Raw genomic sequence first — 16,797 nt, forward strand, 5'->3', positions numbered from 1 at the left:
ATTCTCCTAACAATTTTCAGTTATTTCCTATGGAATTTTTTTACAGAAAAATACCTGCTTAGTTTTTAAAGCAAAATTTTGGATTTTTTTCCAGATAATATCTCGCTTACACATAATCACATTTCCTGTTTGCTATTGTAACTTAATTTCAGATCAATATACTGTTTCACATTGGAATCAAGGCAGCCTGTGGGGGGGGGGAACCTAAATGGGTAAAGATTTAACAGCTTTTATCTAATCAACAGTATGGAAAAAAACATACATTCCTGACTTATTTATACATAAAACTGGGTGACCCAACTCAACAACCTTCTGAACAATGTAGCACAAAAATTATATTCAAATTATGGCATTATATTTTCAAATATTGGGTCAGTTAGTGAAACATTGACAAAGCGTAACACTTTTAACCTCTGGCTTCAGTTTGACTTTACTTTGACTTCTCTGGAATCAAACTGCAGTAGATTTGTTCACACCCTATTAAACTCTTGCTGATGAGGGGAAACAGTTCAGACTTTGCCACTTTGACGTCTAAACATCCAGGGAAAAGTGTGTGTTTGACATTTAGCGCACACACACGCACGCAAGCACGCAGTGTAACAATACAAACGCTTGACATTAGCAATGGATGACCATTGATCACCAACGTTCTACAATGAATAACGGTTGGGTTTGTGTATGGACACATTAAGACTGTCAACACATTGTGCATTACTAAATTCAGCTGGGTGAGTAGTTTGTAGCAAGCAGAAGGGGCGGGACTATAATCCGGGATCTCCTCGACTCCGCCCCTGCACTCAGCCACAGGAAACCCTGTCAGTGAGGGCAAGACAGACACACAGGCACACACGCACACAATCAAGGGGAGAGAGAGATAGTCAACCAGAGGGGGACGTTACCTTAAACCACACCCCTTTCGGTTAACCCCTCAACCCCCTCCCCCTCCTTCTGTCCGGCCTGCTCCCTGCCAGACAAAGTGGGAAACCCTGTGTACCAAACCTGAGGCACCCATCCCCCAACTACCAACACACACACACACACACACACACACACACACACACACACAAAAGATATTGCACATAAACAGATGGTGTGGCAGGCATTTTAAGGGCACACAGCAAGATTGACGTAAAAACATATGCAGACAAACATGTGTACGTGCGCACATACAAATGGACACACGCACACGTAAAGTCTCTTTGCTGACAAAGACACATGGCGAGTCAGAATTAACCCTTTGCCTGCTGTAGCCCTCAGGGACAGATCAATGGCCTTTTGTTCTGCACAAAGAATAGCACAAGTATGCGAGCACGCGTGCGTGCGTGCGTGTGTGTGCGTTCGTGACGGGAGTAAATCCAGACAGAAGGGCCTGTATGTTTTCCTTACAGAATCTCAGCACACTAGACGTAAGAACATCCGGTCACAGACAAGGTGAAAAACTTCTCCTGGTATGTTTGGGCTCCATCTGGTCCTCCATGTCCCTCAAAAAGAAGTGAACTTTTCACAAGTTTCTTGTCATGTGAGAACCTCAGCCCTGGCATTGTTTTTGCCTTGAACAGGAGTTCGGTGGCACGGAGACAGTTTCATATTGCCTCTGTGTCCATGACTGTGGTAGGAATGTGGCGTAAATCTGATTACACCTAAGGCAGTCCAGCGGAGACGATCTTGTTATTAAACACTGACATCTGAAATTTACTTTTCATGTAAACGCAATTATTGACCACAGTCTGGTGATATAATTTACTTTCTTTTATTATTCCAATTTCAGTGAATCATCTGCCGATTTTTGTATTACCCTCGTCAAACAAATAATTTTAATATTTTGAAGTCTTGAAGAAAATACTGGCTGTATGAATTATTTTCCATTTAAGATCATAAGATATGATAAAATTTATTGATCCCCATTAGGGAAATCTTTTTGTCACAGCAGTATTAGTGTCAATAAATATGGATATTAATATATATAGAATTATCAAAACATGATCTGAAATTATGCAAGAAATTGTGCTAAGTTAGCATCGACTGTCAAGGAATTACGAAAAATTAGTTATAAACCAAGAATTAGCCATGCAAAGAGTCAGCAATTACCCACATAGGAATTTGTAGGGAAATTACGTAGAGATGTAGTGTCAAGTTTTTGTTTAACATTGAGTCTATTGCCAATCTTTAGGGGTCTTGCCATTTAAGCTGAATGCGAAGAAATCTGAAGCAAATATTTCAAACGACAATAAAAGTATTTTACACACCAGAAAATTCCAACTGTACCATTTTTAATATGATCCCGAAGCATGTGTTTTTCATGTCAGAAATGTCTACTGTACAGAGAAACCCATTTCTTTACTGTGCACATGTACTCTGATTCTGAAATCATGCATAAGTCCCAAGTTCATCACTGACATCTGGTAGATTATCCATAAGTTTGTTTATTTATGAAGGGCCTCTATAATAAAGGGTTGGAGGCAACATGTATTGATTTTCGAGGTTAAAGGCACTTTGCTTGTTGCACAAAGACCTTTTTCAGTGTGAATTGGCGATCAGCTGATCAATCAGCTGAGAGATGTGGGGAATTTTAAAAAGACATTAAGCAGGAAATTCAATGTCTTACTGTTGGCAACAACCAAAGCCATCACAATCAGCAGCTGCATGGAAGTTGTTTTAGCTTCAGAATAGCAAGGAAACTGCAATGGCATAGCTGCCACATGTTCCTTCTGCATCTCTCCTTTACAGTCATTTGATATGAAAAGTGGGCTGTAACATTGCAGCTAGATAAAGAAGAATCTTAATTCTTCTGGTTCTCAGCTGATCTATCAGATGATCGTGTTCCTCTCTGATCACATAATACCCTGTACACATGAATTTACAAGGTACATCGAGAGTTATTAAGAGTACTGCAGAAAATCAATAACAGCGAGTTATTTTGACAAGTTAAGTGTTAAGAAACTGAAACTAACAAGGCCAGCACACCAAAATTCAATAATGTAGATGGAGAAGGGCACAAGTGGCGGATCCCACATGCACCTGGCCCTACGTTCTGCACAGACTGACATCTGCAAATATTTGGAAAATATCCAAAACCTAACCTCTGGTTTCAGTTAAGGCTTACAGAGGCTCAGGCATTAATGACTTTGATATTTTTCAGATCCACTTATCTTACAATAATGTTGAAGGTGAGTCTACAATTGGTATGGTAACGTCATCATACTGGCACAGCAGAGAAACTCCACAGACTGGCACCGCTGTCCAACAATAAGCAGTGTTTTTTGACTTTCTCTGTAATATTAACAATGTACAGTTAAGTGCAGAGATTAAAAAAAAACAACTTGCAAGACACAAAAAACAATGGGCTTCTGAAAAGCATTTCACCAAATTAAAACATGGAATAACAACATGAAATTTCTGTTAGATAGTTAGTACACAACAAAGTGTGGAATGTATAAGCCAGCGACGGCTAAGATGAGCACCGCCACTAAATAGCACTGTAAGGTTGTGCATTTTCATTATAACCTAAACGTAAGGCACTGACTGCAACATGCATGCTTTGCATCTCCTGCTTGCATCTCTTACAGGGCATCATGCTAATATCTGACAATAGTCCAGGGTGTCGTGTGGCTCCAGACTATGTAGCCTGATTCCAAAAATGACACATTTCTTTGAAGACTTCAATTTGCACTGCAGCTAAAGGTTTTTAACGATGACATTACAAAGCAAATCTTTGATCTGCTGTTTTTTTTTTTGTGTGTTCAAAGCTCTTTTTGCAAAGCTGCTCATTCCCCCTGCTCTGGTTGACACCTCCAGTGCTGCTAACATCACTCAAGTTAGCTAATGGATGCTGCCTCAGATGGCAGTTGCATTACGCTCATACTTTTGTTGTACTCTAAGATCGATTTGAATATTGTACGGGTAACAATGCTACTTCTTTTATCTAAAGTGAAGTATTGCCACATATTTGATGTTTGCTCTCACTCTCAGTTGTTTTTTCAGGCCAGTCACCCGCTTCGTCCTCTGCAGCCATGTCTCATCTTGTTGTAGTATTGTGTCACGCCAAGTAACGCTACTGCCTTTTTACGAATTGGCCATGACTATAGAATTTGTCGTGTCATGGATAAAATATTGGAGTAAGCCAATCAGAGGCAGAGTTTGCACTCTCTGCGCACACACAAACACACACACACGAAAAAAACGTGCCGCTGGCATTTACAAATCAGCTTTTCTGTTAATGCCCTAATAGAGGCCATACTGTGCTTTTCTTAGGCATAATGTGGCAGCTTTCATGCATGGCAAACGTCCATGACTCTTATGGAATTAGGTTTGTAGTGTGAACAGATTATTTTCAATGACAATTTAAAAAGCAAAGCATTATCCTGAATAGGAACAAAATATATCACAAGATATAAGGGAGACATTTCTAGAAAATTGGATAAGCTTTGAATTGATTATAAAAAAAGTACCATTTTGCTAAAAAGATAACCCTTAACAGTTATAACAGAAAGAGTCAATTGAATTTGGTGCCTCCATAAAGTCAAGGTAAGGAAAGTGTGGGGAAATACTGAGGTCAATACTTACTAGCATTGCTGTCAGCCAAAGTGTTGAGGTTTCCTGAGATGTCTCGCCTTCTGAATAGACACACAACCTTGGCTTCCACATTTCCATTTGCAGTCTATAAGAACACAGTGGTTACAACTGAAGAGCATCACTCAGAGCATCACTGGTCGCACAGCCAAGTTAGCAATTTGCAATGTTTCACCATACAGTTCGGCACAGAATATTTTGACAGTGACACAATTATCATGACTTGGGTTCTGCATGCCAGCCGTTGGATTTGAAATGAAACAACTATAACAGAATTGAAGTGCAGACTTTAAGGTTTAATGCATGGTGATGAACAAAATATGATTAAACATGTAGGAATTATAGCTATTTTTAGACCAACGCTCCTCATTTGAGGGGCTCAAAAGTAACCGGACAAATAAACATTACCGTACGTGAAATGTTCTTCTTCTCCTTCAGCTTTTCCCTTCAGGGGACACCTTAGCGAATCAACCCTCTCCATCTAACCCTATTCTCTGTATCCTCTCTCACACCAACTACCTTCATATTCTCTCTCACTATGTCCATAAAACTTCTCTTTGGTCTTCCTTGAGACATCCCGTCTGGCAGCTCCAATTCTAGCATCAGTCTACCAATATATTCACTATCCCTCCTTTGTACATGACCAAACCATTTCAGTTTGGCTTCTCTGACCTTCTCTCCAAAACATCTAACATGTGCTGTTCCTCTGATAGACTCATTCCTGATCCTATCCATCCTGGTCACTCACAAAAAGAACCTTAGCATCTTCATCTCTGCGGCCTCTCGCTCTGCCTCCTGTCTTTTTGCCATTATAACTGTTTCTAGGCCATCATCACTGGTCTCACCACTGTCTTGTACACCTTTCCTTTCATTCTGGCTGATAGTCTTCTGACATAGTACCCCTGACGCTTATCTCCACCAATTTAAACCTGCTTGGACCCATCTCTTCACCTCTTTTCCACAATCTCCGCTGCTCTGGGCTGTTGACCCCAAGTACCTGAAATCTTTCAACTTCTTGATCTCCACTCCCTGTTGACACACCATTCCACACGGGCACCTCTTGTTTCACACATATATATTCTGTATTGCTATGACTAACCTTAATTCCTCTCCTTTCCAGCGCATACCTCCACCTCTCTAGATTTTCCTCAACCTGTTCTCTGCTCTCACTACAGATCACAATATCATCTACTCACATTATGGTCCATGGAGAGTCCTGTCTAACCTAATCTGTCAGTTTATTCCTGATTCCTGAGTCCCACCACTGTCTCACAGCTAGCATACATGTCCTGCACCGGTATAACATACTTCTCTGCCACTCCAGACTTCATCATACAATACCATCCTTCCACTCTTGACACCCTGTCATATGCTTTTTCTAGGTCTACAAAAAAACAATATAGCTCCCCTTGGCCTTTTCTGTACTTCGCTCATTTGGCAGACGCTTTTATCCAAAGCAACTTAAAAGAAGTGCGATTCAGTCACTGAAGATCTAAAGTACCAGTCGAAAGTCAGAAGTGACCACTCAACCCAATAGCCATCTCAGAACCATATACATACATATATTCATTTCATCCCTTTTTTTTTGGGGGGGGGGGGTTGGGGGCTAAAGGCGATTAGTAGGGTAGTAGGGTAGTGCTTGGTGAAGAGGTATACACCAAGTACTCTCCTACCTGTCTCCCTGATAAGATTAGCTGTAGTTGGCCAATCATCTGGAAGCTCTCCCTGACCAACCCAGAACCTTTCCAACTCCTCCCTTTTCAGCTTCTACCACTTTGTCCTCTGCTCTGCCTTTGTCCTCTTGATCTTGCTTGTCACCAGTCATCCTACAAACCACCATCCTATGCTGTCTGGCTACGCTCTCACCTACAACTATTTTGCAGTTACTGATCTCTTTCAGGTTTACCTCATCTATACAAGATGAGTCTACCTAAAAGCTCCTACCGCCGCTCTTGTAAGTTACCCTATGTTCCTGTGTTTTCTGGAAAAAAGTGTTCACTACAGCCATTTCCATCCTTTTGCAAAGTCTCCCACCATCTGTCTCTCTGCATTCCTATCATGTATACCAAATCTGCTAATCACTTCTTCATCCCCTCCATTCCCTGCACCAACATGCCCACCAACGTGCCCATTGAAGTCTGCACCAATGACTACTTCTGCATCACTTCATCTAGCTCATTCCAGAATTTCTCCTTCCTCATTACTAACTTTTCACCTTCCTCCTCTGCATCATGTCGACCAACTCTACCTTTTCCTGTCATAGACCTGATATTTAAAGACCTTACTCTCAGCCCCAAACTCTTGCCTTTCCTCTTCTCTCTCTGCATCTGAACACGCCTTCCTCCTCTCCTTCTTTGACTAAGTAAACTAAATAAAATATTAGTTTTCAATAGTTTGTTGAGAATCCTTTGCAGGCAATGACTGTCTGAAATTTGGAACCTATGAACATCACCAAACGCTGGGTTTCCTCATTTGTGATACTTTGCCAGGCCTTTACTGCAGCTGTCTTCGGTTGTTGCTTGTTTGTGGGTCTTTCTGTCTTAAGTTTTGTTTTGAGCAAGTGAAATGCATGATTGATTGGGTTGAGACATGGTGATTGATATTGCAGAGTATTCATTGCTTTCAAAAACTTCTGGGTTGCTTTTGCAGTATGTTTTAGATCATTGTATCACCAGTGCTCACCAGTGCACTCTTATTTTTTTCTCAGAATGCACCAAACTGTTGATTTGGCCACTCCTAACATTTCTGCTATCTCTCCGGTGGATTTCTTTTTTTCAGTCTCGGTATGGCCTGTTTCACCTCCATTGAGAGCTCCTTTGACCACATGTTGTGTGTTCAAAGCAACAGTTTCCAGATGCAAACACCACGCCTGGGATCAACTCCATACCTTTTAACTGCTTCATTGATGGCAAGTTACCGAGGGAAGAGCCCATGCAACCTTGTTATTCTTTTTTTTGCAGCCTTCTGAGTCAATTAACCAATTACTTTAGGTCCTTTGAAAAAGAGACAGCTATATATTAAAGAGCTGTAATTTCTAAACCCTTGGTCCAATTTGGATGTGAATACTTTCAAATTATAACCAAGAGTCTGCACTTTAGGCCCATATTGATTATATAATTGTATCTTGAATATGTTTTCGTAAACAGCTAAAATTACAAAACTTGTGTCACTGTCCAAACATTTCTGGGCCTAACTATATTTTATCCCAATCACAGTCTACCTAAATTACTCTTATGGCATCACAAAATATCATATTTACCCTTAATTCTATCCAGTTCCTACCCCAACAGCTAAATAGTGATACTTTTTGTTGAATATTGGGTTACTTTCTGCATGCATTGTTTCATGGGGTCCTTGTCATTTACCATTCATTGGAGCGAGAAAAAAAACACTGCTTATTGAAAGTTTTGACAATGGCTGAGGAAAGCCCTGAGAGACAACTCTCAATAAGGCATCAGAGACCGAAGCTAATTAATCCCATGCAGTTTTTCGATTATTACTCTATTCATAAAAATAACTCCCATTCCCATTTTCAAGAGCCTATGTAATAAACTGTAATAAACAGTTTAACACAAAATCTTGTGCATTATGTGTGTATGAGCAATAAGCCTGGTTGTGAAGTTAGCATATAAATAGGTGTTTAAAACATTTTTTTTTAACTATCCGTAATTATTTTAAATTGTGCAGGTCCTTTTCTGGATCTGCTTTCTACTTTTTGGCTGATTTTTTACAGTTTCTGGGTGATTTAATAGATAATAATCTTGCTGACTTCAGTATTTTCTTGCAGATTTTTTAAGCTATTTTTGAGCACTTTTAATTACTTGATTTCAGTTTTTTATTCACCTGTCCTTTATAGGTAATTTCTGCTGGAGTTCAGGGCCATATATGGTTTTGGCAGGTTAATTCCACAATTTTTTAATTTATTTGATGATCAGAGTCAAAAACAGATTTTCCATTAGACAATGATCTACTGGTAGGTTCCGAAGTTCATTAAGACATAAAACAAAAATAAATCACAACATACGACAAAAGGTACTTTCTATTTAAAGATCTACGCATATAAGCCTCCGGTTGAAAATACTCATATAGGAGTGGGATTGTTTGGCGTAGTGTGATTAGAAGAAGAGATGAGGCTGGACCTGATAAGGATGAAGCAGTCGTCCTGCTGCTCAGTGTAATAGTGTTACATAAATGAGCTTAATGTCTGACTGGGAAACCATCCTGTGTCATATGCTGCAGCTGCTTGGTTATATAAGTAGCTATTTCCAAAGACCACTGACAGCATGAGGTGAAGAGGAAACACTGGCATTTTATAAAACCTTATCAAATTACACTTTTAATGTTTGATCAAAATCTTATTAGCTCTTATGTAGCCAATGCAGCCGTTATAAACTAAAAATAAGTTCTCTATATTTTGCACTGTCTATGGAGCTAAAAAAGGGCAAAAGAGTCTATTAATGGATTGGCCTTGGTTTACTATGATTCATCGGTGTTTAATGGAGGGATTACAAAACAGGACATAAGAAAACATTATTTCCATATGAATAGAAAATTAATTGCCAGGTCACTTTTGAGCCTGAAATTAACTGACCTAAAATAAATCAGGAAAACTACCAATTTTTTCCCCCAAAGTAACTGTCCAGAGAATGACAATTTTGACATTTATGTAAATGTAAGCAAGACATTCAGTGACAATTCAAAAAGAAATGAATAGAAAAAATAGAAAAAAAAATCACCAGTGAGAAGTAATCTCATTGTCTCATCTCAAATACAGTGGTTACAATAACTCAGTCTGTCTGTCTGCTTTAACCTCCAATTATTGAAACAACCTTCCCTTCCTCAAAAACAAACCAAAATATTTGTGATATTTCAGGTTGGGAGAAAATAGACAAACACCCACCTTGTTAAGTTCTTCAATTCTGCGGATAAGGTAAGGGTTGCTGGAGGAGTTCTCAAAGTACACATAATCTGGAAAAGACAAAAAGATTTTACTTGGAAATGTATGTGAAATGAACACATGTTCCTTGCTTGTGAACATTGTGGGTAAAATAAAATACCCTATTTTCCGCAGTATAAGGCGCACCTTCAACGAATGTATTTCCAACTCCATTTGTCACAGTTCAAAACATTTCATAAACTGAAAGCACCAAGAAGGACGGCCTCTAAATTCATTGATGTTTATGTTGCTAGCTAGCCCCATTGCCTTCATTCGAATAGTGACAGTGGAGACGCTTCTACTTGCTGCTCTCTGTTCAACAACCCACTGTTCGAGTTTGTCCTCCAAACTGTGGCGATCACGCTTTGTTCCCTCGGAAACTCTGTTTTGTCTTCCTTACTTGGCCCAGGTCATCTCATTGCTTCCTCTACTTCCACACCATTGATTCGTTAATGTTGAATTCTCTCGCTGGTGTTCAATTTTCATGTTCTACTGCGTAACTGATCGCCTTGAGTTTAAACTCTGCATTGTAAGCATGTCTCTTGAAAGGTGCCATTTTAGGGTCTTTATACATACACAAATGGTGTAGGACTGGAATTCCCCTTTACCACTGCTACTTCGGCAATGAGCGCACACGCACATGCACATGCGCACACACGGAAATGAAAATGCACACTTCACGCAGTCAGTTATACCAGCATGCAACGCATGCTACTTCTTCTACGGGAGAAAATGGAGTCAGAGGCTGCTACCCGTAGTTGCGAGACCTCTTGCGGCTCAGTATAGATCCATATATAAGGCGCACCGGATTATAAGGCGCACTGTCTGTTGTTGAGAAGATTAAAGGCTTTTAGGTGCGCCTTATGTGAAAATATGGTACTGTGATATTTTCAGCAATGTAGGGCCCGCTTGCAAAGTTCCTGAACTTAATAGTCATTTGACTTTTTTTTTTAAATCTTGAGCAGAGACCTATTGAAATTTAATCATTGAACCCAGTACTTCATTTAGACATCAGTTATTTACACTGGAAACAGTTTGCCACAAGCCAAGAAATGCATTCAAACTCCAGCTCCATCGATATGCACTCCTCCACCTCTCAAGGGAAAACGCTTCTCCTGCAGCTGCTGCTTCCTTCACACAGCTGCTCGACTTGCTGTAATCAGGGCCCTGCTCTTTTAGCTCTTACACTACCTGCTACCAGGTACAGTCAGATATTACCTTCAGCATCACATCTTCAGATGTTCCAAGTCAGCTGGGGTGATTCCAAATTGAAATCTGAGCTCTGGAGAGCCCTGATTATTCGAAGTTAATATCACTACTTGAAACATTGGAGCCAAAACTGTTTGTTTATTTTTGATAAGACCACATAAACCCAATCCACAAACCCTGATTCTGGTCAGTGTCAGCTATAGCGGGGGCCCTGAGCTTCAGGAACAGCTTGCCGAGTGGTTTGTTCTTTACTCCTCAGGATGGCTAACTCTTGTGGTCCCTGCCATAAACCTTTTCCCCTCATGGCTGTTTCTGCAAGTGGGAGGGTCTGTCTGTGTCTGCAAGACAGGACTTTGATGCTCAGACAGCTAGTCAGACCTGCTGCACTAAAATGAATCTTTTTTTGATAGGAATTTGGAATATGTCAGATGGCTGATCCTGCAGCTGATCCCACTGTTTGATCTTCAAAATTCCTGTGATTGGTAATAATTCTAAAACAATGGTAGTTTATCAGAGACAGTAATCACCATCTATTAATATTGAAAATATAAACAATTTGAGCTGGAAACATTGTACACACAGCAATATTAACCTACTCAAGTGTAATCCATGTATTGTGAAAACCTACAACTACAATTGCTTTGGAATAAATGCATGTCTTAAGCATTTAACCTCCAACTGCAAGGACTCTGGATAGTAATGATGCAAAACACAAGAGAACATGTTAGCTTGCACACGCATGCCCGCACACACAAACGCGCACACACACACACACCTTTAGGGAGTCAAAATAGAAAAGTGCTCAATGGCAGGCTCAATAGGTCTGTCTATAAAATGAAATACAAAAACTTAGGGACAACGAAATAAAATAGAGGCTGTCATGTGACCTTTTAGGGCAGTTAGGCGTTGCCTCTATATAAAGAATTCCCCAAATAAAAAATTGTTGTCCAAAGACTGATTTATTATGAGAGCTTTCAGCTCTTTCTAAGACACCTGACAACAGAACTGACTCAGCAGAGATGAACCAGGGACGTCCTACATGTTACATAGACACTTAAGAAGACTCTCAGATTTGACAGATGAAACGTCTGCAAAAGCATAAAAAAACGAAGTCTAGTTGCCATGACACGATTTGAAAACAATTGACAGAGTGCTTTTAATATACTCTCTAAGACCTGCCTGTGTGCAAAGCAGTGATCTGCAGATTCTTCCGTTGGAGACACCAGGTAGGAGCCTCGACAACTTTACAGCTGACATTTACATTTCTTGGCTGCTCTCTTACATTTTTATTATCAAACTAGAAGGTAATGGAAGCACAATTTTTGTTTTTGGTCTATCAGGAAAAAATTATGCTTAATGAGTTTAAATCCCTGTCATCCATCAAGTGTTCTTTTGTAAGCTGGCTTTAATGATTTCTTAACAGTTCTGCATCGTACTTCTCACCTTATATGAACTGAGACATTTGTTGTACTTTCAAAGGAATGTTTAATTTTATTGTGTTACTGTAAATATTTCTAACCTGACACACCCTATAGTTCACTTAAGAGAGCAACTTGAAAAGGATTCCATAGAAACTGATATGGCAGAACGTTCCACTTCTGAATAAATACTTGTGTATCCCATCCATTGGTCTGTCAGTGCCAAAGCTGAAACCAGAACAAGGGAAGACATTACTTTCATAGAACCGTCAGTGTCAATCATCTCTTCAAACCTAAAACTGATGATGGTTGCCTGAAACACTTTTGGTTGAGCTACCTAACAATATATGAAGTATTTAGACCCTTGAGGAACTTTGATATTCTCTACCCTTCATGCAATCTTAAAGTTGATGACTGTAAGGTGACATGGACATCAAGATTCAAGAGTTCAGCACACCATGCATTATAGAATTCCCCTAAGGCATAATGCAGTTAGTTTTATTTCATTCAGGGTTTTGTCTCTACTGCTATCCCCTGATGACAGGCCGCGACGCAGTGAGAAGCAACACACAATTGAAATTGTGGCTCAGCAGTGTGAGTAGTACTGTTAATTTGTAATTGCCAATTAGAGGTCAAGCAGTTTGAGTTTCAAGCATACTGTGTTGTTAGCTGCTAAAATGTGACGGTTACAGCTTGGCATCATATCAGAAATGAGTTGAGACTGACAAGAGTGTCTGGCCAACTAAATGTTATTCCTGTCACTGGCCCATTTCGTCAGAACTTTTTGCAGTTCCTAGAGCATTTTCAGGAACTAGGCCTTTTTTACATGCACTCAACCATGAAGGAACCAGGGGCCATGGACCTGAGCTCCTTGAACCATTTTAGCTCCTACTTCAAGGGAGAGTCTTTTTACAGTGCCCGAGGAACTCATGATGTAGGTGCTTGGTGGAAGTCATAAGCTCCGCCCATTACTGAATACTTATTGCCATTGCTGCGAGCCATTTTTAAAAACTATTGCAGTCACTGGTAAGCTGTTTTCTTGCAACCAAATGGACTCTGCACCAGAACCATTTCCAGGGCTTGCAGCGGAACATTAACTCTGTACTTCTATTGGGGAAAATGTTTGCTAACAGCAGGGTTTGTCACACAGCAAAGCTTTGCAGGGGTAAAATAAAGAGACTTCAACCAATCTGATAGCCTAAGGTTGTTTTTCCCACCATACAGGACATTAATACAGTGGGAACTTTGCTCTCCATTTTGTCCATGCTGTCTTTCACTTCTTTGCCGCGGTTTGTTTTTGAGTGCAGCGTATCAGGTACATGCCACAGATGCTTGCGTCAAACCAGTCCCTACTCCTGTCCCTTAAAGCAGGGGTCCCCAACCTTTTTATCACCGCGAACCAGTCAACGCCGGACAATTTTAACGCGGACCGTGAATAAGGGAGGGGTGGTACATCTGTACTGCGACTATAATAATAAACGTGACTGTATGTGTGGATCCACCTTTTCCCCTTCAAAAATAAACTTTCCGTCTGACGTCTGTTTTTTTACTCATTTTGCTATCTTGTGGGTTACATTTTTGGCGCTCAAGTGACCAAGATGAAACCAAGAGATTCCGGTCATCTTTCAAAATAAAAGATTTTTCAAAATAGAGACTGTTCAGACTCAGATAATAAATCCAACGGAATTAATTGATTATTTCTTATACAGCCTGGTACCAATTGATCCACGGCCTGGTACCGGACGTGGGTTGGGTTGGGGACCACTACCTTAAAGCCTGTGTGAATGCTAGATGAAAGGGTTCCCCTGGGGGAGGATGGATCCTGAAGGAAAATCACACTGGACACATTTTAGAACTATGTTATTAGGACTTGTCATCACAAAAGCAGCTAATAGCTATGACATTTCTCCGACACGTGCATCAACTCACCAAGGTACTCTTGTTCTATTAACCCAACTTTACTTGCTTATAAGGTCCTTTAATAAGCCACAAAACAGCCCATAACCCAATATGCACACAGTGTTTGTATCACATGATTTATGTATCTCAATGATTCGGTGATGCTGATAGCCGAGGTCACTGAGTTTAATACTACCAAGATTAAAAGTCTCAGGATTCAGGCTCTTCGATGTGGTAATATATATCTTCAGATGACAGAAAAATGATCTTTTTCCTCATTGATCATTTGGCTGAATTTTATTTATTTCAATGGCACAAACCTGAAAGGCTCTTCACAATTAGATCAGAAGGACACAACACAAGATAATGTGATTAAGCAGTTCATTAAAGCAGAGGCGAAATTATCAATGTCAGTAACACTGTCTCCTACTGTTTTTAACGAGCGGCTGTCAAACTGATCCAAAGCTCATTATCACCACCTTCTGAGTAAGAACACCTTTCTTGAAAACGCCAAGAAAACAAAGTACACTGGTTCAAGAACACCAGAAACATTCATTCTTCATCACTGCTTATCTTGTACATATGGTTGAGGTGGACATGCTAACATACAGTAGGTTTCAGGTCTGGGAGGAAGCCAGAGATCCTCGAGAGTACCGCTGCAGGCACAGGGAAAGCATGTAAATTCAACGGAGGTGCCTCACTTAGCAACTGGATTCAAAATTGGAACCTTCTTGGCTCAAGGTCAATTTTGTAAAAATCAAATATATTTTATGTTTCCATTACCAATTGCAGATTTGAATTTTATGATCCATCTGTTGGGATATAAAAAGTATGATGGGGATAGAAAACAGAAGTATGCTAAATATGATGCAATACTTTGAGTAAGTGACAAGTCTGAGTCCAGGCAGCAACCTGTTCTGGGGCCAAAATGACACCTGTAAGGTTCTCGAATGGCAAATAAAATGTATTCAAACTTTCATAAATGGTGATAGATTTAAAAGGACAGTCGTAGCATCCATATCCTTGTGGATCTTAAGACAATTACATTAATCATCAGGACTGCAGTAACTGTGATATTTTTGTAACACGGTAAGTCCATGTATCGAGAAAAATGATTGAGACCAATACAGCTGCTAAAAAAACACACACTGCACTACTGATACAGCTAATAAGACATAATGATAAAGCAAAGAAGCATCAGCGAGAGAAACACAAGAGCTGCTGGGATTCATGACTCACACTGGTGACAAACTAACCTGTTTGGATAAAATTGACAGAGGTAGTGCTGGGTGCTCCAGCACCACTGACTGCAAGTTAACACTCTACAGGTAGAAACCCCCAATATCAGCTAACCTCCGTGTCCCTGACAAAACAAACCCACTAGCTGCATCCTTGAATATCAAGACGCCCCTGGGTGAAAATTGCTTTATGGTACTTTCAGCTACTGATTAGGCTTTTAGGTGGGACAGAGTCAACCACCTTGAATTGAAAGACTCAAGGCGGCTATAAAGGAACATTATACTGTGCTGCTTTTAATACCATGTGGGATGGGAGGGGGGGGCAAAGATGAATGCTTGCTGGTAAAGTTTCTTTTAAGGCAATAAGTCGAAGATATGGGGACACCATAAAAAAAATAAAAAAATTAAAATCAGCTGAAAGTTGCTATGTTGTGCTGTCTTTTCAAAATTCACTGTGACAGTTGTGTAGTGTTTCCAGCTTTATCAATATGAACTGTATGTGTATCTGAAATTTTAGATCTCTCTCACACACACACACACACACACACACACACACACACACACACACACACACACACACACACACACACACACACACACACACACACACACACACACACACACACACACACACACACACACACACACACACACACACACACATCACTTAAAAGGTTATATCAGCTGCTGGAATAAGGTATCGCGCAACAGCCTTTCACCACGCCAATGTTCAAGACATTCTTCTTTCTTGTGTTTGCAATGGCACTGTGCTTAGTGTGGCTACTCGTGGAGCGCCATCTGGTCCTCCCACGGGCCTCTTAAGGACATCTCAGGGTTCCCAATATGCCATCACAAGCCAAGGAGGAGAAGCAAGAATTCAGATGGGCAAGATGATTTCTTGCTCCACTTAGCACAGCCAAGGGGAGGCAGAACAGAGACACATCACCTCCTTGTTCACGGTGCAGGAGAACATCCACATGTTATGTAACAGTGGCTGAAGCACCAGAAGGGGATTTGTAGTTTTGTGTTTGACATGACAGATTGAAGCTTTAAAGACACAGTGATGGTGGACATCATTCCTCCTGGAACACATGTGGGAATGATCCTGTAAGCACAACCTTGCCAGGGCAGAGCAAGGAATAAAATCAACATCCATTTACATACCCACTATAATTACTCCTTCTATGTGTATTTAAAGACAATACATTTGACCAACCGTAATTGATCTGACCAATAATACAATACAGCACTCCGGTAATTTTACATCAATCCAAAATTTGGTGGACAACTCACAAACTAATACATTGTATTTTTGGATTTTTAGACAATGCTTCACCATTTTTTTTCCATTTAAACTTTGTAAGAAATGACTTGAGGAAAAAAACTGCAAAATATGAAAAATTAATAATCAAGAAACTCTGCAAAAGCCACAAAGTATTTTGAGCCATTTCTTTAAAGGGAAAATTGCAAGGAACAGCCAATCATAATCAAGATATTGCTCAAAAAAGTGCAAAGAATCACGAAATAA

General features: G+C 40.1%; 1 protein-coding gene across 1 annotated transcript in view; it reads right to left on the reverse strand.

Annotated features, from left to right (window-relative positions):
- The window catches only part of mta2 (metastasis associated 1 family, member 2), a 37,194-nt gene that overhangs the window by 9,131 nt on the left and 11,266 nt on the right, over window positions 1–16,797 (reverse strand). Inside the window, exons 2-3 of the mRNA XM_086165505.1 lie at window positions 9,470–9,537; window positions 4,564–4,657 (exon numbers count right to left, since the gene is read on the reverse strand). Of these exons, the coding sequence (XP_086021631.1) occupies window positions 4,564–4,657; window positions 9,470–9,537 (162 nt within the window). The remainder of the gene's footprint in view (window positions 1–4,563; window positions 4,658–9,469; window positions 9,538–16,797) is intronic.

The sequence above is a fragment of the Fistularia commersonii genome, chromosome 19 (genome assembly GCF_037954325.1).
Source record: "Fistularia commersonii isolate RoL2024-O1a breed Wild chromosome 19, RoL_Fcom_v1.0, whole genome shotgun sequence".
Taxonomy (NCBI): Eukaryota; Metazoa; Chordata; class Actinopteri; order Syngnathiformes; family Fistulariidae; genus Fistularia; species Fistularia commersonii.